Raw genomic sequence first — 20,312 nt, 5'->3', positions numbered from 1 at the left:
TTACATTGTTGGATAGTTTCTTCGATTATAGACTCCATATTTTTTTAATTAAAAAAGGAAAATTGTCTATTTGAAATTTTGTGTATCTATAATATTTATAGTGATTCACTTGTCAATGCACAGCTCAAACAATTAAAGCTGCGATGCTAAAATTTGTACTCAACGCGTTTTACTACATTTTAATGGCATTTTGCCTTTTTGAGAGATATCGGAATTTAGTGATAAGTTCCTTTACACCAGCCAACATCGAAAATATCTAATACCACAGCTTCAAATATATTAAGTCTTCACAGGTGAATTTAATATTCAAACAATTATTACAATAGGGAACTGGAATTGTTTTACAACTTCAACGTGACACTTTCAGTGCTAATAGCATTGTAGATAAATGTATTATCAATTGGTTTGTATTGTTTGGTAATGATCTTGATAACCTCCTGAGCCGCACAACCTCCTGCAAAAGCGAAAACAAAAATATGAATTGTGGAAAGCCATAAGCAATCTAAGCACATTTACCAATGAAAGCAGAGACCGCATGCAACTCGGCGCCACCATAGCGACAAATCTCATGGAGCACATCATCGCTGAGGTTCACATGCAAGCCCAGATCATTGAGCATTTTGCTGGCAATGCTCTTGAGACGTCCGATGTCCTGTTCGACGGCACATTCGCCGGGAATGCTGCCACACTCGCTGAGGAAACGCTCATAGGCGCGCAGGGCGAAGTTGTAGGCGGTTAAAGTGCCCTGTAGTTCATTGTCCTCCACTGTGGATAACAAAAATAAAAGCCATGATTATATATACATACTTATACTTATTGATAAGTAATATGGTATCAGCGCAAAACTGAAAAATTCAAATTTTCGACCGTGTTAAAAGATCTATAAAAATTTAACGGACAATTAAAGGATGCTTAATAAAGACAACAACCAGTTATACCGCTCAACCATATTTCAACAATACGTACTTCAAAATATACAGCTAGGAAGACAATATAATAACAGATTTCCAAAACTCCTACTCCATTTCAAAATTATAAATTAAAATTTGTCAGAAACCCTACTATAGCGAGTTTTCAACTAATGCTTACCGATTACAACAAGCATCTGTGATTTCAAAACATATTTGAAACAAACTAGTTGAATACATACCTAGGGGAAGCAAGCGACAGCTCTTCTCGTACTCATCGGCAATGCGTGTGCCTCGGAGGATAGCCAAACCCGACGCTTCGCGGCATAGCAAACGCACAGTGCGTTCATCTATGCTGTCTGCTGGCAGAGACAGCTGCTTGAGATAGTCCTGGCATTTGTGATAGACCTGATCTGCATCCTGCAAAGCTTGTTGCCGATAGATGTGCTGCAGGGCAATGTAAGAGTCAGTGTTGGCTGTCATATCAGGCAGCACGCCTGCCAGTGGCAGCAGTCCCTTGTTATCCTCTACCACAAAATGCTTCAATGCCTTGGCCATAATCCAGAAGACGTCACTCTGGATAATCATAAAATATTGTTAAGAACTCTTTTGTTTCTGCTACTCTACCTTTTTATGCAGCTGCTCGCAGGCATCATCCTCGAATATGGCCTTGAGCGAACTGGGCACCACGCCAGCGCCAAATGCTGTGTTTACTGCCTTGATTGCCTCCTCATAGTTCTCCTCATCCGATTTCATCTCCTCTCTGATTGCTTCACGTAGCTTTGTCTTCTCTTTGTAATTGGTGGGCGCCTGTCGACCGTCGCCTTGCTGTTTCTGCCAAACCTTCAAATATTTGTAGAGCACCAACAGCCATGGCACTTTATTGGTCACTTCTGTGGCTTCCAAATGATCGCGCAACGCTTCAAATGGTTGCTCCAAGCGCAAATCGTATTGACGATTGTCTGGGTGCGCTTCGACCACACAATGTTCCTTCAATTGCAGGCGAATGGTGCCCAACATACCCAGGGAACGGCAATAGACAAAGGGCACATTGGATTCCCACAAACGATTCGCAAGTAGCAGCAATGATTGTTCATTTAGATTGGAGGCAATTACCAAATTGAAACTATCAAAGAAATTGGGACGATTCGCTAGAATGTAGTCCACACTCTCGTCCACATAATCGCCATCCACATCGGGATTGAGCTCCTGTAGCAATTGCTTGCAGGCCAAGGCTTTGGATTGCCCCAAATAGCTACTGTCTAAGAAGAAACTATACGCAAGCTTTTAATAATTAACAGTGAACTAAGTGGCATCTTATTTGTTGCTTACTTGTTGCCCAAGTCCTCCTCTTTGACGGTGCTGCCATCGGCTATGGTGAAGCCACCAATTCCAGGCAACACGAGTCCTTTGGCCACCTCACAACCCACAGCCGTCACATTAACCAAACAAATTGTGGCCGCCTCCAGCAATGTTTGTCCGTGTTCGCCCCATAGTCTGTATTCCAAGTTCTTGGCATTAATTGCATCTAACACTTAAGTGTTGATAGTTACCTGATTTGTCTATCATATTTTTTGCTTTTATCGGATAATTCCGGTGATTTGGGTGGAGCGGGCGAAGACATTTTACAAAGTGCCGGTTGCCAAATAAAAAATTGCAATAGTAAAACAAGTGTTGCAAAAAGCTACACACTGTTTTATCGATAAGTTTGGTTTTATCGCACAAAAAAGAACGAATTCAAAAGAGGTATAATATTCAAAACATTATTTATTAAATAATACGTTTTACATTTCACATTATTCACATCGGTTTTTGTTTAGCTTCTGTATTGTAAAATTTATTTCGTTCAATTTGCGGATCTTCTTAATCAACTACATACAAGAAATCAGTCTTTACAAACAAATTGTATTAACTTATAGAGTTGTCTAACATAACGGCAAAATAATACCAAGTTCTGAGCAAAACCATAATTGTTGTTGGAGGTTACTAACGATTAATTTCTTTCTTTAACTATTGTACATAAATGATGCTAAAATTATTTTTTGTTTTTGTTAGTACATTCAACTTGGTAGATTAATTGTATAATAATACCCCATCTCTAGCTGCCGTGTTGCTCGTTTTTCAACACTAGTTCGCCACATATGTTTTACAAATTACGCTTTGGTACATCATTCGCGTTGTAATTTCACAACGACATTGCATTTGTTGGGCTACATTTTTGACGTGCTTGGAAATAAAATAGCATTTAAATTAAATACATATTAAAATTATCACCGAGAGAATGCCGGCCAGGAGAAGTACTGCAGGAACGTCAAGGGGCAGCGCAAGCGGTGAGACAAGTCCACAGTCAGAGGATCCCGCATACAAGTTGAAAAGAAAGAAGAATAATGAGGTAAGTAAGCAATAGCAACAAATAACAACAGACCCAAAATAGCATCTGGCTGTAATTTCTATATATATTTTTAATTTTATAGGCAGTGCAGCGCACGCGTGAGAAGACACGGCAATCGGCTGTGGAGCGTAAGAAGCGCATAGAAAAGCTAAAGGAAGAAAATATCAAACTGACGCAAAGCATCAAATTGGAAAAGAATCATATTAATGTACTGCGTAAAATGATCATAAACGGTCGCAAGAACGAGGAACAGGATCGCCTTATAGACGAGATCTTGAATAACCCCGAATACGCTGACGACAATAGAAGGAACGAGGACGACCCCGTTTCAGATATAAAATGACGAACGAACAATTAATACTTATTTACTTAATATTATTCACATATTTTTAAGCATATTTATGTATATACTAACCATCGTAGACATCGAGCTTTTCCATGTGTAATGAGAAAACCTCATCCATTTTGTTTATCCTCCAAGTTGTAATTCAGAAATGTAATTAAAAGTTCTTATCTGTTTGCCTGCAGCCGCCTCAGTCTTGTTTTCTTTGTTATTGTTGTTGCTTTGCTTTCGCTGCTTTGCTTTGGTCACTCACTTCCGCCTTCTGGCAGCAGGGCATTGATTTATTGCACTTTTCATGTATGTATGTGTATGTATGCATGTGCGAGTGTATTGGTAATCGTTCAAATTTAGTCTGCACTATCTTTTTTGTGCTAAATTACTGCCGGGCGTGTATTATTTTTATTTATAGTTAACTATTTTTATGTGCTCTTAAAACGAGCAATTTTTCAACTGACAATTTCTGTTCGTTAACCATGTAATTAGCACCCCCGGTGCGTTTTGCCAGCAATTTAATAAAACTGTTGTTGCTGCCTTAATTTGAATGGAGGAAACGTCACATGCCCGAATGAAAACACAGCAAACTCTATTTTCAATTTAATTGACGTCGAGTGTGTGCTTACAACAATTTGTCTGATTCACGTATGTGGCATTTGACCATGTCATTTAGCTTTTTTCTCGTATTTCCATTTATATTTTCACGTAACTTATTGTTGTATGTTTGTTGTTGTTGTTGCTTCATTTATTTATTATTGTTGTTAGAGATGAAGAAAATATCGATAACAAAATCGATTGATCGATGTTTAAAGAAATCGATTTTGCATTTGCCAACATCAGTGCAGTCAAAACAGAAAAACGCATGAGCAGTAAAGAATGTCCTTCACTAATAGTTGTTCAGATTTATATTTAAAAAATACTCTTTTCGAAATATTCAACAGTAAAATACTAATAACATGAAGGAAAAATTGACTGCAGCTTGAAGCGAAGTACCTTGAAAAGTATTTTAAAAGTACTTCAGTATTTTAATCAAAGAAGTATATATTATTATGCAGAACACAAAATATACCACTGCCCCTTTCCAATGCCCAGTTAACAGAGTTTAACACCATCTGGCTGTTATTAACGGCGGACTTTACAGAGGTAGCGCATCGATTTTTTCAATCCTTTCCGATCAATTCTGCTTTGCATTTACAATCGATAAGCAGTCTCTACTCTACATATAACGGCAGCCATTTAAAATTTTAAGTGTTTCAAATTTTGAATGTTTTTTAATTTTTCGTGCCGTGTTACAAAAATTAAAATATAAATAAAAAGTAATTATGCTGCTGCCTTCACAGAACTACGAACCCAAATTGCAAAGCAACTCGAACATCTATTTGCTGAAACGCCGCATTGCCGAAGATGGCACAAAAACACAAACAAAACTCTTCCAGGCCTTCCGCAATGATATCCAAGACCACAAGCAGCCAGTCGAAGCCAGTCAAGAGGGTCGAAGACATCTCCAGATCTACTAGTGATCAATCACACAAAAATCATGCAATTCGCAGCTTCTTCAAAATTTTACCTTTTCTGCTACGATTCAAGAGGAAAACAAAGACCAATCAGCGGAAAGTGTCTCAAATAAGTCGTATTAAGTCGTATTCAAGTTCATCCTTAACCAGTCATGATAAACGCAAGCTGATACGACTCTACCAAAGCCAAGAGAACCTCTATAATCCCAATCATCCCGATTATGGCGATTCCAATTGTGAGGATACAAGCTACGCAAAAATTTCCAGTTTCTTTCCGAGCAAAACATGTCAAGAGATTCAGAGCTACATTCATGAGCTGCGTCTGCTCTTCGAACGCGAATACATCGTTATTGAGAACGGCTATCGAAGATTTGGCGAACTGTTGAAGCCATCCATGAAATATTACAATGAATTTCTATTCCTGGTGCCTTTTCTACGGTTTAGCTGGGACAGTGCAGCTTATTTACCGCCAAAGGAAACCTGCACAGACGACTTCATTTCGTACAATAGTTGCACCTCAGATGGCACTGATCGCATTATGTCCAGCGGCGATGACTTGATCGGAGAGCATCTTAATCGCTCGTCAGCTGGTAAATGTTTTTTCTTCGGCAAGAAGAAGAAGCAGACCAAAAAGAATGCCAAGAGCGAGGACGATTTAGTGCCGAAAGAGAAGCCTCCTGCTGTCTTGGAGGCCAAGCAAACATCGCCTGAGAAGCCAGCTGCGGAAACTACCTCATCGGCACTTCAGAAGCGATTATCAAGGCATAGTGAGGAGACGGCAAAAAGTGGCAAGACCGTGGAAGAAGATGCAGCAAAGAAGTCCAAGGTCGCACATCATGATGCGCCAAGGATATCGTTATCCGAGCATCACGATACGCCAAGGAAGTCAGTAACCGAGCATCACGATACGCCAAGGAAGTCAATAACCGATCATCACGATGCGCCAAGGAAGTCAATAACCGATCATCACGATGCGCCAAGAAAGTCAATAACCGAAAACCAACATGCGCCACAGAAGTCCAAATCCGATCACAAAGATGCGTCACATAAGCAATTCTCTTTTGGCAAAAAAACGCCAGCTCAGCAGAAGGGTTCAACAGAATTGTCAGAGCAAGGCAGCCTTGAAGCCAGGCGAGATTCCTCCAATAAGCGATTATCCTGGAAATCAGATCTACCAAGCGATCGATGTCAGGGCCCCTGCGATAAAGAGTGTAACCGTCTTGGCAAATCTCAAGAGCCTCTAGACACAAGGAAATCACTGCAATCAACTAGATCATCTCAAGCCTCAACTTCAGTTCATCGCGGCAGCGTAGATCGTGCCCCATATCAGGTCAACTCGTACTATTCCGATAGTCAGAGTGCAAAGACAAGCCTGCTGCAGCAACAGCAGCGAAGACCATCACAGCAATCGCAACCAACGTATCCAGGCAATCAAGAGCAACTGAATATGTTGTGTGAGATGATTAAAATAGAGCTGAGTGCATCGCCAGATTTCATCTACTACGATGCCAAGTGGCGCATCATTGAAATACTGCGTGAAGTGCAAAAACGCAACATGATTCACAGCAAAACCGATCCGGCTGCATGCAAAAGCCTAGAGTCTTCGTCGGCTGGTCGAAGAGAATCGCAGGCGCAAAAACAGCATTGCAATTGTTCAGCGGCAACCAATTGTCTCATCAACCGGGAGGCGACTCCCATGCAACGCATCCCCTGTCCAGCGAATGCCACACGTTGTCCCTACTGCTGCAAGCACTGAGAGCGCCTCCCATTTCTTTCGTTATCAGTTGGACCAGCTGATCGACGTCCCTGACCAAGTTTTGTGGGAGAGCGATAAGCGAAAGTTAAAGCGACATTTGTGCTTATCTTTTGGACAGTTTCTCAACAACTGCAAGCGAAGATGGAAGCGTTGCTCAACAGCTCCAAGTTGCTGCAGCATTGGCCCACTATAGTACTAGGAGTGCTTCTGGCGTTGTCCATCAAATACCTAAGACAAAGAAGACGAGTGATTAAAAAGGAATTGGAAGGCGAAGAAGATATTGCAGGTAAAAACACTAATCAGTCTACTATTGTTGTGTATTAATAACGTTCGCCACTTCAGTTAACTTTCCTCAGTCAACTGCCGATGATGACTTGCAGCCCGCCTTGGAGGAAAAGCCGCATGTTCTCTTTGTGCCGGGCCAGAGTCTTAATCCCAATGGCGCCAGACGCTTCTACGAGGTAATGCGTGGCCGTCGTAGCGTGCGTGCCTTCAATCCACACAAGCAACCATCGCAGGAGGTCATTGAAGATTGCATACGTGCGGCAGGCACAGCACCAAGTGGCGCCCACACCGAACCCTGGACGTTTTGTGTGATCGTAGATTCGGAAATCAAGCAGTCGGTGCGGCAGATAGTGGAGCAGGAGGAATATATTAACTACAGTCAACGCATGCATGCACAGTGGGTGACGGATCTGCGACCACTCCAAACAACGTCCACAAAGCCGTATCTTAGTGATGCTCCATATCTCATTCTAATCTTTAAGCAGACGCACGGATTGACGGCGGATGGGCGTAAGAAACTGCACTATTATAAAGAGATATCCACTTCGATAGCAGCTGGTATGCTGCTCTGCGCCTTACAAGCAGCTGGGCTCTGTTCGCTGGTCACCACGCCCTTAAATTGTGGACCCGCCCTGCGGCGTTTGCTCGATCGCCCGGCAAACGAGAAACTTTTAATTTTGCTAGCAGTTGGTTATGCGGCCGAAGACTGCAAGGTACCAGACTTAGAACGCAAGTCTCTTGAAGACATCATGGTGAAATATTAATTACATTTCGATGCGCTCACTTTAAATCTAAGTTAATTTAATTAAATTCAGCTCCATAGCCCAGCTACAAAAAGAAAAGTATTTGAATTAATAGTGGTGGCTCGTCGATATCGACTATTGTGACTGCTGACAAAACAGCTGTAACTGTCAGTCACGATCAATGTTTAATTTGAGGTCCTAGATATAGATATAATTGTCAGTCACGATCAATTCTTAATTTGTGGACCTAGATGCAGATGTTATTTCTATTTTATTTCTGCATCGTATTATTATTTAAAAATTTAATGAATTCAGTTTGATTCGATTATTCGCAAAATAAGGGTTTACCTATCGATATTCCCTCAGTAGGCATGAGTGACCAAAGTAATGGAAATGTAAGATTTTGGTATTCAAAGTGGAAGTTCCATTCTTAGTAAATTCTTTTTCAACTTTGAATTTTAACTGTTAAGATGCATCGATTTTAAATTTAAGTAATGAACAATATAGGGGTTTGCTTGTAAAAATCATATAAAAGGCCATTTCAAAACAGCGATAGTATAAATGGTATATTTTCGACGCAAATTAATACCTTTTCAGATGAAAGATGCGGTCACGTTTGCAGCGAGTCATTTTATAAATAACTTCAATGTGTTCGGTGGCGCCGTCGGGGAATTTAACAAAATAACTAGAGAACCGAGTGAATAAATAAATAAATGTTACTAAATTGTTGAAAGTTATGTGCACATGCAATCGTTTAAGCAAATGCGGGCCTGCAGATACATTTCGAATAATCATAAACGTGTGCGTTACTGTCGATGCAACAGCAGCAGCAAATAAGTGGGAAAGAATGAGAGCGCAAAGCAGATGGCAAAGAGCGTCGCGCCGCATTGGTGTTGGTTTGTGTGTGTGCTCAAGTGCGTGTGTGTGCATATAAAGTAGAAAGCGGCGGTAAAAACTTGTAAAAACCACACACATATTATACATAGATATATTTATATATATACATATGTCTACAACAAATACTATAAGGTTTTCATTTCCGACGAGATCGATTTTATCGTCAATTGGAATTTAAAATAAGTCGCACTTATTGCACTCCAGAGAATCTGCAAGTCAAAACAAAACAAACGTGAAACGTAGCCGAAAAACGCCTGCGAGTGTGCGTGTGAGTGTGTGAGTAAGAAAGAGGCAAATCAAAAAATATAGTGCATACGAAGAGCAAGCGCAAAACGCAATCGATGAAATTCGTGATAATCACAAAATTTGTACTAACAAATGGTTGAATAATATTTAAGCCAGGGCTTTACAAAAATACAATATATACATATGTTTAAATGATATCTTTAAACATAAAACTCGTCATTATCGAAAGGTTTTATTCTTAAAACGAATGCAAACATAATAATTGGGCTAAATTATTATTGCCGACACTTTTGCGCCTTTTGTATTGTCGCCTTGAGAGGTGAGTTGTAATGTTTGTTGTTGTAGTTCATGCAAAGTTTTTTAGTCGGTGCTTGTGTCTAAACTGTACTAGAGATGGGAGCGTGACGTGTTCGTGCTTACGTGTAAATAAAAAGCATAGAATGTGCTTGAATATTAATAATTAATCAATTTGAAAATATACAGATATAAGAATAAAGTGTTGAAAGTTATTGAAATACATAGATGTGTTGCACCCGTCTAATAATCGTAATCGATTTATCGTTTTGCAAATAAAAGTTCATAAGCATTCCTATTGTTAAATGAATACAGTGAAGTGAGTTTGCAATCATCGCATACACGCGCTCATCTCTAGACCAAACTGTACCATATTGTCAGTTGACTGACGGGGGAGAGAGAGCGAGAAAGAGAGCGTAAAACTATTAGTCCCTTTGCTTTTTGCTCTCTTCACAGCTCTCTTTCGCTCCATCAGCTCAATATGATGTTGTTAATCAGCTGCAGCCAACCTAAACAGTTATAATATATCAATTAACAGCCACTCTTATTGACTACGTAAGACATAATACGTAGTAGTAACAGTAAACAATATTGCTGCAGACAAACATGAGTCGTCTACAGAAGCAACAGCCACAACAACAACTCCAGCGCAATCAGTGCGAAATCGTTAGTAGCAGCAGCAATAAAAACACGAAAAGCAGACGTAAACCTCCGCTGCCAGCAGCGCCGCCTCCGCGAGAGGATATTGAAAAAATGATGGAACACATCAATGGACACGCGACAACGAATGGTAATGGAAGTGGGAAAACGTCGACAAAGCGTCGGCGGCAAAGCGACGATGAATCGCAACAACGACAACGACAACAACAACAACAGCAGCAGCAGCACTTGACCAATGGCATCAGCAGCAGCAACAACAGCAAGCATGTCAAGTTGACGGAAGCATCGTCGACTGCCATCTCGAGTTCCCCCAGCTCAGCGTCAAGCTCATCGACTGGGCAACAACAACGTCACAACAATAACAGCAAAACTGTTAACTACAATAATAACAACAATAACAGCAAGAAGACCAACAACAATGTGCGCCCATATCACAATAACAACACGAAGAAGAAGCAAAGCTCTAATACAAATCCAGAAACAACAACAACAAAAAGCACAACTGTGGAATACAGTTACCGCAATAACATATCCACCATACCAACACCCCCCTCGCCAGCCTCGCCAGCGTCACCGACAAATGAACCAATCGCATCGCCGGAAGTCGTTTGCATTTCGGATGCGGACAGCGAGGAGGAGAACGATGAATGTGCCGAATATTATGACCAAGAAACGGAGGAGGACAGCGACTTGGAGATCCATGAGTCAACAGCACCCGCCCCCGCCACAGTCACCGCCTCAGCTGCGAGCAGCAGCAGCAGCACTTTAAGGCATCCCAATAATAAAAACAACAACAATGCAGCGGCCGCAGCAGCCGCGGCAGCAGCAGCGGCGGCGGCAGCAGAGGCAGCAGCAGCTGCCAACAACACATCACCATCCACATACACGTTTCCCACAAGCAACACCAATCCACTGGATCTCGAAAACGAGGCGCATCAGCGGGATTTAGAGAACGTGACGGACTTGCGTTCCTATGGTGAGTAGAAGAAATTCCAATTCATTAGCATTCAAAACGTACAGTGCCATCTTTTTAAATATTTTGCGAATAGATCTATATAACTATAGTTATCTATAGATTTAGAATTAGTCTAAAATTTACTCTTTTTTTGGCCTTTTTCAGTCATTTGTTTATTTCTTTCGTGTTTCCAAATAAGTACATTTTCTATAATAATGGTTTAATAGTTGCATTTCACAAAGATAAGCGACTTTACTATATTGTTTTTGAAGATATTTTAAACATTTTATTCATATATGATTTTCTTTTAAGTTAAACTATTTGTTTATTTCATTTTCAAAAGCAATCAGAACTTGTATTTAACTCAAATGAACAACTATAGTATAGGTTAATTAGATTTGTTATATTAAAATATGAAATGTTTATGTTCTTTGGAAGTGTTATTCTTCCTAATAATTCTAGACTCTAATAATGTTCGTGCTTGAAACTGATAAGCGGGCGGTGACGTTGTCGTCTGACCTAGGCTAGAAAGTTGAGATGGTTGCGAGCGGTGGTCAATGCAATGACCTCGTCCTCGTCCTCTCTCGTACTCCTTTCAAAAGTGGGGCACATGCATTCAACCTTGACATACTTAGCTTATTGCTATTTGGCTGGCTGTTTGTGCGTTGTTCGCCTGCTGCAATTCACCCCAAAAATAAACTCAACTCACCTTAACTCACCACACAACGACAATCAGACATGACGTTTCGTTGGCTGTGTCTATGCATAACTCTGGTGTCTGGTGTTGTAATCTTTGTATGTGTGTGTTGTGCATGTGTATATAGGCAATTGATTTACTTGAACTTGGCACTGCAATTTACCCAGCAACAAATGCATACATATGTGTCTATACATAGAATATGATAAACACGTTAGCTTTTATGCCTAATTGACAATTTGTTATTTACCTTTTGAGCATAAGTGGAAACATGACGCTAAGATAACAAGATAAACGGACATTCTCTCCACTAAACTTCCCTTTTCGCAAATGCATTTTCTGTTATCATGCGTTTGCCAGATCTTGCCCTTCCACAGCATGAGAGTGAGAGAACGCTCACACACTCTCTCTCTCTCTGTAACGGCTCTGTGCGTTTGTGTGCGTGCGCCAGACATTAAGACAGCTGTTGGGCCCATTCTGTGGTGTGTACAGCACCGCACTCCCAATTTGACGATCACATCTAATTTACGTTAAACATTTTGTATATGCTAACAGCTCATTAACATAGATCTGCTTATCACTAAAGGAATGTTGCGTGCGTGCACTTAGCATAACTCGTAAACCAATGATGATAAAACAAGCCTAATGAATTTCACTTTGCAGCTGTTTATCATATTTTAGGATTATATCAAAATGAAAACACATTTTGTGGTTAAACACAATTTAGGAGGCAACTAAAAAATACACTTGTCGCTCAAGGTCATAATTTTGCTTGCCCGCTTGTTGTATGCTTTTGCAGTTTAAAAATAAAATGTAATAACAATTATAACATACATATATGTATATCATTTTATTTTGTGAAATGTGCAATTTTTGATGGCCATTTTGATAGCAATTAAAAACGGCAAAAATAAAACAAGTTTCCATACATAAAGTTCGTGTTGATCTCGTTGCAGTTTTATTATTGTTTAGCATTTGCAATTATTTTGGTTTAGTTCTGTGTTGTGAACTAGCTATTTTCTGCCCCAGCCTTTCTCTATACCGTGTAGACGTAATAAACAATGATAAGAATTCTAGTGAATTACTTTATCAGCGCGCTTATAATAGAGCATATACATAAGCAGCTCGATTCGATTTAAGTTTTTCTTGTTCCTACTACTCTTACTGCTTGTTGGATCAATAAATTTGTTCGCCATTCAAATGAATTATTTTTTGTTTTGTGTTTTTTTTTTTTTAATATTTATACCGCCTACGTCACCCAAGAAGGAAAGAGCTTACTACACAGGGTTCAATGCACCCTTTAAAAAAACTCAAAATGAATTCGCTAAAGTAAATTTACGTCGCGTGTTTAGCAACTTGAATTTCCGAAATCAAGTATATATATTTATTATATACATATAATATGTAACTGGTTTAGTGCAACAATTAGTAAGCAAGGTGATTTCATTAACCTGCTGTTGTCTTATGTCAATGCACCGAGAATAAACAATCTAAACATTTTACTTCTGTTGTAGAAATTACATCTATTTACAGTTTGATTATTACTCCTCTTTCCATTCGTAATGACAGATATGTATTTGTGTGTACATCACTAATCGTGTTTCTGCTGAAATGAGTGTTTCAAATGAATTTCGTCGAAGCCAAAAAGGCCACAGGTTCAAGGACAAATGTCCAGCAATGGCATTCAACTCACTGTCGCTCTATCTCTTTCACTTGTTGGTGCTCTCTACTCTAAGGCCGACACAGACTGTCAAATACTACTGTACATATTCTTTAAATACCCTACTTTTTGTGTGCCTAGGAGTAAAGAAATAAACTTATTAATCACTCGGGAATTTTATGGTAAATATACAGAGGCTTGATTGGTCGCAATGTATTTCATATTTTTCAATAGCGATATTATTCTACTCGTATGTGTAATGTCGTCTGAAAATTGCCAAAAATTCTAGACAGGGCCAATGAACCGATAAGCCTGTGTAGCAGGCAGGAGGAGAGAGCAGAGCTGGTTAACAGGCCTGATTTGATTGGCTGCTGCGCAGTGTATTGCTCTTCTTGCACATACACATACACTTTGCGCTCTCAGTGGGTCAGCCACCTGCTGCAATGGCGCCCGATACTGATTATTGTTGTTGTTCTTCATTTGCAGAATGTTTGCAAAAGTGTGTATGTATGCAGAATTGTGTGTATGTTAATAACAGAGCGTAATCGTTGCTTGTAAAAGAGTCGCACGTGCTGCGTCGCTACTTAATTGTGATAATGCTAATCACATGTGTCAAACAAGTACAAAACAAGCAATTGAATAGTTTCACGCTCTTCATAGCTTCTCTCTTGCTTAGTGTCTATAGAACTTGACATGTGTGTGAGAGAATGTTGTGTATTGATTTTAGATGATGCTGTCTCAGTGTGTTTTTGTTACTAGTTATTGCCTCTTATTTTCAATTATGCTATGTGCATATGCTAATCAATTCCATTGCATTCTATTTTTATCTTTTGTATTTCAGTCAAACTGTACAGCGATGAGCAAGTGAGCTTGAATGATTTTAAAATAATTCGCGTGCTTGGCACGGGCGGTAAGTATATTTATTACCAATAAAAATACAATATATATATACTAATTAATATCTTTCCATTTTTATACTTAGCTTATGGACGCGTGTTTTTGGTACGAAAGTTGACCAGGCACGATGCTGGAAAATTGTATGCGATGAAAGTGCTCAATAAGATCACCGTAGTGCAAAAGCGCAAAACGGCTGAGCATACAAAAACGGAACGTGTGGTAAGTGAAATAAGAAGAATGAATGTGAAGAGTATAAGAAATACCCACACATATACACATCAACGTAAGCAGACCCTTTCAATGACGGGTAAAAACGTGTGCTAATCACACGATCGAAAAGCGAAGCTAATTGAAATGAAACCTTCGTCTGATGCACGTACACTAAAAGCAGAAGAAGAAGCAGACACTAAAAAAAGAGAGAGAGGGAGAGCCAAAAGCAAATGTAGCCAAAAAAAAAATGTAGTGAGAATCCAAACGTGGCACACATACAAGTGTACGTGTGTAAGCTCGCTCAACTTGTTGCACCGGCAAAAAGCTAACGGGATGCCAACAAGAGAAAGAACCGAAGAGAGCGAGAGAGCTAGTTGAGAGCAAGCTGATCTACTACAACTACATGCATGTATGGATGGATGTATTTGTGTGTATGTATGCATTCAATCACGACCGGTTCAGAGGTAGGCGGCATTGAAAATAGAAAAGCTAATGCAAAACTTGATTAAATAACTGCAAACAGGTGTAGCAGGAGTGAGAGTGTTAGACATACAGCCAGAAACACACATACACACAAGGGCATCGTTTGGCCGAATAATGTTAAATGCTTTAACAGAGAGTGCGTTCATTGTATCAATGTAACTATCTCGCTCTTACGCACTTGTAATACACTTACAATGTATTTCAAGGTACATAACGATGACTATGACGACTGTGCTACTAACCCAGATTGATGTGGCATAAAATACAAAGAGAGGGGGAAGTGGATGCCGGCTCTGTTGAACGCACATACATTTATACATTCTATATGAATTTCCTGCTTACGCTTTTAACTCTTGTTGGTTTTGTCAAAATATAAAATGTGAAAGTTAAACGACAACAAAGCACATCAGAGATGCTTACCAATTGTCTATGCGCCAAAATACAAAGAGAAAGAAGTGTAAATAATTTCAATATGAAAATAAATGGCGCGCACAGAAATCTTTTTACTTTCACGCACAAGATCAATATTTCGCTATGCATGACAATTAATTATTGTTTGCAAAGGCATAAAATATTTTTATATTTCATGAGTATATATTGCGTTGTTCATAAGAAGACATGCAAATTTGACAAATCCATCATTTATATGTATGTATTAAGCATCGCAGGGAAATACATGCATATGTATATACATATGGGGCAATATGCAGTGTTTGGGTATTTTATTGTGCTGGAGGGATGTGGCTAAAACAGCTGTTTTGTACAGTTATCTATACAATCGGCTGGGCCTAGCAACAACAAAAAATTCCCCAAACAATAACAACGAGCGAACGTTGCCGCAAAAAATATTAAGTAAATAAACAAGATGGCCGCTAAAGCCGAACGCCAGCAGCAAAACAAACAAAAGATTATCGATTAACGCGCAGCTTGTGCAGTAATCGATATTAAATAATTACAAAAATGTACTTATGTATTTCTAAATAATTAATCGAACGAATAATTAAATGATTTGTATGCCATTTTTCAGGTGCTGGAGGCTGTGCAGCGTAGTCCGTTCCTGGTCGGCTTGCATTACGCATTTCAGTCATCGTCAAAGCTGTATTTAGTGCTGGGTAAGCTATACAAAAGATTGGCTTTGCTGCATTTTCGATAAATTTACTAATCTCGTTGTATTCCGCAGACTACGCCAGTGGTGGAGAGCTTTTTATGCATATTTATCATGCCGAATATTTCGAGGAAGCTCGCGTTCGCGTCTACATAGCCGAAGTAGTTTTGGCACTGGAGCAGTTGCATCAGCTGGGCATTATCTATCGCGACATTAAGCTGGAGAACATTCTGCTCGATGCCGACGGTCACATTGTGCTCTCCGACTTCGGTCTGTCCAAGATACTCACGGCGGAGTACGACTATCGTGCGCACAGCTTCTGTGGCACCTTGGAGTACATGGCGCCGGAGATTATACGCACTGGGCCGCCAGGACACGACAGTGCCGTCGACTGGTGGTCGGTGGGAGTGCTGACGTTTGAGCTACTCACCGGTGCCTCACCATTTGCCACCTCGGATGGGCAAAGTCAACAATCGGAGATCTCGAGACGCATACAAAAGGAGCAGCCGCTGATCCCATCATCATTCAGTCCTCAGGCACGCGACTTTGTCATCAAGATGCTCGAGAAGAATCCCAAGCGTCGGCTGGGTGGCAATCATCGTGATGCTAGCGAAATTAAGGATCATCCATTCTTTAACGGCATCAATTGGCAGGAGTTGCGCAGCAAACGTCGAAAGGCGCCGTACAAACCAACCCTTACTGCCGAGGACGATGTTCAAAACTTTAGCAGCGAATTCACAGATCAGACGCCTGAGGATCCCGAGTGTGATGCGCCCCCTGCACGCATCCAATTGTTCCGTGGTTACACCTATGTGGCGCCCGAGCATTTGGAGCAAATGCGTCGCGACAATCATTGTCAGATCGAGTACTGCAATCCGGATCTGCAGGTGAGTTTTGACGATGTAACTTTCAAACAGCATATTTAATTCTTGCATTTATTTTGCAGAATATTCCCTGTCGACCCGATGATTTTACGCTTGGTTCTCGCCATACGCGTGGTGCCAATGGCACATGTTATTTTGTGATTGACGTGGAGATTGTGTTTATGGCCAAGGTGATACCGCTGTCCAAGTTCCGCATCTCCGAGGTGGATGCGCTCACCTCGTGTGCGTTGGACAAGCACGGTCATGAGCGCATAGTCAACTATTATGGCGCGTTCCGGGACAAGTGCGAGGTGTGGATCATCACAGAGTGTTTGTGTGGCGAGGAGTTGGCCGTCCATTTGCAGGCAAAGAAGCTCGATGAGGACGTGTGCCGCGAGATCTTTGTGCAACTGGTCGAAGCGATACAGTATGTGCACTCCAAGCATTTCATTCACGGAGACCTCAAGCCCGAGAACATTATGTTTGTAAGTCGCGATCGCATGGACGTTAGGCTGGTCGACTTTGGCAACGCATGGTGAGTTTTCATTTAATTGCATATTACGGGGATATAGGGGGGAGATTTCTTTAATCGATCAGTATCAGTATAACGTTTTGCTCTTCACCTTTGCAGCTACAACAGCAAGTTCCAGAGCTGGCGCGACAAGCCGCGCTACACTTTGGACTATGCGCCGCCAGAGCTGCTCAAGGATCCCAATGTGGTCACCTATTCGCCGGCCGTGGACATTTATGGCCTGGGTGCCACGCTCTACATGATGCTGGTGGGTCATGCGCCATATCGCATGTACCGCGGCGACAATGATCACAATCCCGAGGCACATCACAAGCTGCGCAAGCGCATGGAGAAGGAGACCTTCAATCAGACCTCGCATCGTTGGCTCAACGCAAGTCCGCAGTTCAAGCAATTGGTCAGCTGGTGCCTGCAGAAGGATCCAGCGAATAGGCCGCAGTTGAGCGACATACTCGACAGCGAGTGGATGCAACAACAGCAGCCGACCAGCGATCCCGATGTGGACATTGTGCCACTGCCCGAGCAAGTGGTTGTCGATCTCAGCGAGGACACCATGGAGCAGCCCGCAATCGAGTTGCCAGCCAAGTTAGTCACCGCGACAGACGAACAACAACTGCCACATCACCACGAGGATGATGATTTGGTTGTGCAGGAGGTGTTTGATCCCGATTTTGCGGAACTCACCGATTGCCTGGGCTTCGATGAGAATGCGCCACCATTGCGACTGCCTGACGAGTACTACGTAGAACTGCCGCCGCCACCTCAGCCGCAGTTTGAAGGCGAGGCATTTGTCGCCGAGCCGCCAACGCAAATGTTGCCACCAGCAACTGTGCCGCCGCTGCGCATTGACGGGGAGCAACGTCCACGGACGCGACAACAACGTCGCACCGAACTGCGTCAAACGGCGGGCACGCCGCCAGAGCCAGAGGACACCAAGGCCGGGCTGTATCTGCTGATGCAACAGCTGGCACCGACGGTGGAGGCGGAACTGCAGCAGCATCGACAACCGAGGAGAGCCAAGTCACCGAGGAGAGCCAAGTCACCGCGGCCGCTGGATGATCTGCAGGGCTTCAAAAAGGTGAAGGGCAACCTGCGCAAGACGCGCGCCAGCTGGCGGCACTTTTGTCTACTGCTCAATGGTGTGCAACAGGTGCTGAAGCAGCGTTTCAAGAAGCAACGACGCGTCTACTGTGCGCCCACCATCAAAACCGAACTCCTGGACGAGGCCTACGAGAAGCCACTGATATTTCCACGACCACGACCGCCGGCCAAGCGCAAGGCGAAGCAGCCGAAAGTGGCAAGGGCGCCAACACGTGTCCAGCCGGAAAGAGCGCGTGCGCTGCGACAGCGTTATGTATTTGACTGACGACTGCGTGGAAAGTATGCGGAGGCGGCAGCGATCGTTGTGGATCTGCTGGACGTGAAGACCGAGGATGAGGACGAAGAGGAGGTTGTTGAGGATGTTTATAAAGACGAGGATGAAGAGCAGGCGAAGCTTGACACAGAGACAGCGGAGGAGCAACGGCAATTGCAAGCGATGCTCGCGGCGGCGACAAGTGGACAGTGGACGAAGCTGTGCAGCTGACGACGGACCGATAGTGAAGTGACGAGGACAAGGACGAGGACGACGACGAGAACGAGAACGAGAACGAGGACCATGAGACGCCTACGACGCGGCCAATTGGCAACCATATAGGAGTATAGACACACACAAATCTGCATTGTATTGTATAGTTAGCAATTAAGGAGAGCAAATGTGAAAAGCGGAGAGAATGTGGGCGTAAAATGGATCATGGCGCAGCACCAAAGATCCTGTTATCAATAGAGATTTAGCCGTTGTTATATTCTAAGGACTTACAGTCTAAGTTGTATTTTGACTTTTGAAATATTAACACCCACCCTACACACACACACACACACACACGTTCACACAAAAGTAAAGAAACGCCCATACAAACCTACAATTCCCTCATAAACGCGACACGCTCGTTGTTTTTTTTTTTTAGAACATTTTTTGTTTTCTTCTAATTTAATTTAGCGTATTTTTTTGTGTAAAAAGTTCAGGAAATAAAACACCAAACAATTACAATACGCAATGTTTGGGCAAGTGCGAAATTTTAAAAATTTTTGAATCGCATAAAAATGCTTTTGCGGAATTAGTATATAAATTATATATATAGACAGACACGCATACACACATATATAAAAATACATATAAAGAGAGAATAATAGAATAATAATAATAATAATATAGATAATACGCTTTAAGTTGTGCTCTACGTTAAGTTTACAAATTATTGTTAACCCACAAGAACTAAGAACAGAGGTAAAAAAAAATAGTGCATTACTAAGTGCAAATAGCTCTTATATTTTCTATTCTTCAGATACAATTGTACACATAATTAATTAATTTTATTAATATTTCTCCTCATTGTTAACTTGCTTTTTATGCCGCTTATTTTGTTAGAACTATGAAATTTTTAGCGCCTCAAAAAATTAATGTATGAATTGAATTGAAATAAAATTTTTAAAAATACAAATATTTACAATAATGAATGATTTACATTATTTTCTTTATGATTTCCCCACACACACACAAACACAGACATATCTTCTGATCTGTAGAGAGAAAGTGGAAAGAGCAAGAGGAGTCCCAACATTTAATATATTAAAGTTGCCTTTTAACAAGTTGCCTTAGACAAAACGAAGAAAAACAAATGAAAACTCCAAAAAAAACAGTAATAATAACAAAATAAAGTATATTAATTACTGTTTAAGTGCAAGCCAAAATACAAAATACTGGGTTAAATTAATTGTAATAATCAAAGAACCACAAACACAAAAACACACACAGATAGTTTTTACAAGTGAAGCAATAAAC

General features: G+C 41.2%; 6 protein-coding genes across 8 annotated transcripts; 4 read left to right on the top strand and 2 right to left on the bottom strand.

Moving 5' to 3' along the window:
- Window positions 1–279: 279 nt before the first annotated feature.
- On the bottom strand, window positions 280–2,579 carry LOC132789018 (nedd8-activating enzyme E1 regulatory subunit). The gene is made up of 6 exons (XM_060796749.1): window positions 2,462–2,579; window positions 2,241–2,405; window positions 1,536–2,181; window positions 1,151–1,484; window positions 517–765; window positions 280–454 (listed from the first exon to the last, which is right to left on the bottom strand). The coding sequence occupies exons 1-6, from the start codon at window positions 2,530–2,532 to the stop codon at window positions 342–344; spliced, it is 1,578 nt and encodes a 525-aa protein (XP_060652732.1). The 5' UTR covers window positions 2,533–2,579; the 3' UTR covers window positions 280–341.
- A 78-nt stretch (window positions 2,580–2,657) lies between these two features.
- Window positions 2,658–3,857, bottom strand: LOC132789021 (uncharacterized). Of its 2 annotated transcripts, XR_009632671.1 has the most exons (3): window positions 3,716–3,857; window positions 3,000–3,208; window positions 2,658–2,937 (listed from the first exon to the last, which is right to left on the bottom strand). XR_009632671.1 is itself a non-coding variant. In XM_060796752.1 (2 exons), exons 1-2 carry the CDS (start codon window positions 3,762–3,764, stop codon window positions 3,159–3,161), a joined length of 99 nt encoding a protein of 32 aa, XP_060652735.1. In that variant the 3' UTR covers window positions 2,658–3,158. The 2 variants fall into 2 exon arrangements, 1 of the variants encoding a protein (XP_060652735.1); XM_060796752.1 differs by having other exon boundaries at window positions 2,658–3,208; window positions 3,716–3,764.
- LOC132789020 (CCAAT/enhancer-binding protein gamma) lies at window positions 3,165–3,827 on the top strand. Its single transcript, XM_060796751.1, has 2 exons — window positions 3,165–3,300; window positions 3,383–3,827. Exons 1-2 carry the CDS (start codon window positions 3,190–3,192, stop codon window positions 3,641–3,643), a joined length of 372 nt encoding a protein of 123 aa, XP_060652734.1. The 5' UTR covers window positions 3,165–3,189; the 3' UTR covers window positions 3,644–3,827.
- A 997-nt stretch (window positions 3,858–4,854) lies between the features above and the next one.
- On the top strand, window positions 4,855–6,907 carry LOC132789017 (uncharacterized). The gene has a single exon (XM_060796748.1). It carries the CDS (start codon window positions 5,042–5,044, stop codon window positions 6,905–6,907), a length of 1,866 nt encoding a protein of 621 aa, XP_060652731.1. The 5' UTR covers window positions 4,855–5,041.
- A 141-nt stretch (window positions 6,908–7,048) lies between these two features.
- Window positions 7,049–8,034, top strand: LOC132789019 (iodotyrosine deiodinase). The gene is made up of 2 exons (XM_060796750.1): window positions 7,049–7,193; window positions 7,250–8,034. The coding sequence occupies exons 1-2, from the start codon at window positions 7,049–7,051 to the stop codon at window positions 7,954–7,956; spliced, it is 852 nt and encodes a 283-aa protein (XP_060652733.1). The 3' UTR covers window positions 7,957–8,034.
- Window positions 8,035–8,571: 537 nt separating this feature from the next.
- On the top strand, window positions 8,572–18,804 carry LOC132788707 (chromosomal serine/threonine-protein kinase JIL-1). 2 transcript variants are annotated; one of them, XM_060796233.1, is made up of 8 exons: window positions 8,572–9,397; window positions 9,911–11,008; window positions 14,186–14,254; window positions 14,327–14,460; window positions 15,962–16,046; window positions 16,115–16,926; window positions 16,986–17,437; window positions 17,534–18,804. In XM_060796233.1, exons 2-8 carry the CDS (start codon window positions 9,979–9,981, stop codon window positions 18,795–18,797), a joined length of 3,846 nt encoding a protein of 1,281 aa, XP_060652216.1. In that variant the 5' UTR covers window positions 8,572–9,397; window positions 9,911–9,978; the 3' UTR covers window positions 18,798–18,804. The 2 variants fall into 2 exon arrangements, with proteins under 2 accessions (XP_060652216.1, XP_060652215.1); XM_060796232.1 differs by having other exon boundaries at window positions 9,829–11,008.
- The last annotated feature ends 1,508 nt before the right edge of the window (window positions 18,805–20,312 follow it).

This window comes from Drosophila nasuta, chromosome 3 (genome assembly GCF_023558535.2).
Source record: "Drosophila nasuta strain 15112-1781.00 chromosome 3, ASM2355853v1, whole genome shotgun sequence".
NCBI lineage: Eukaryota > Metazoa > Arthropoda > Insecta > Diptera > Drosophilidae > Drosophila > Drosophila nasuta.
This window is presented reverse-complemented; position numbering and strand designations above follow the sequence as displayed.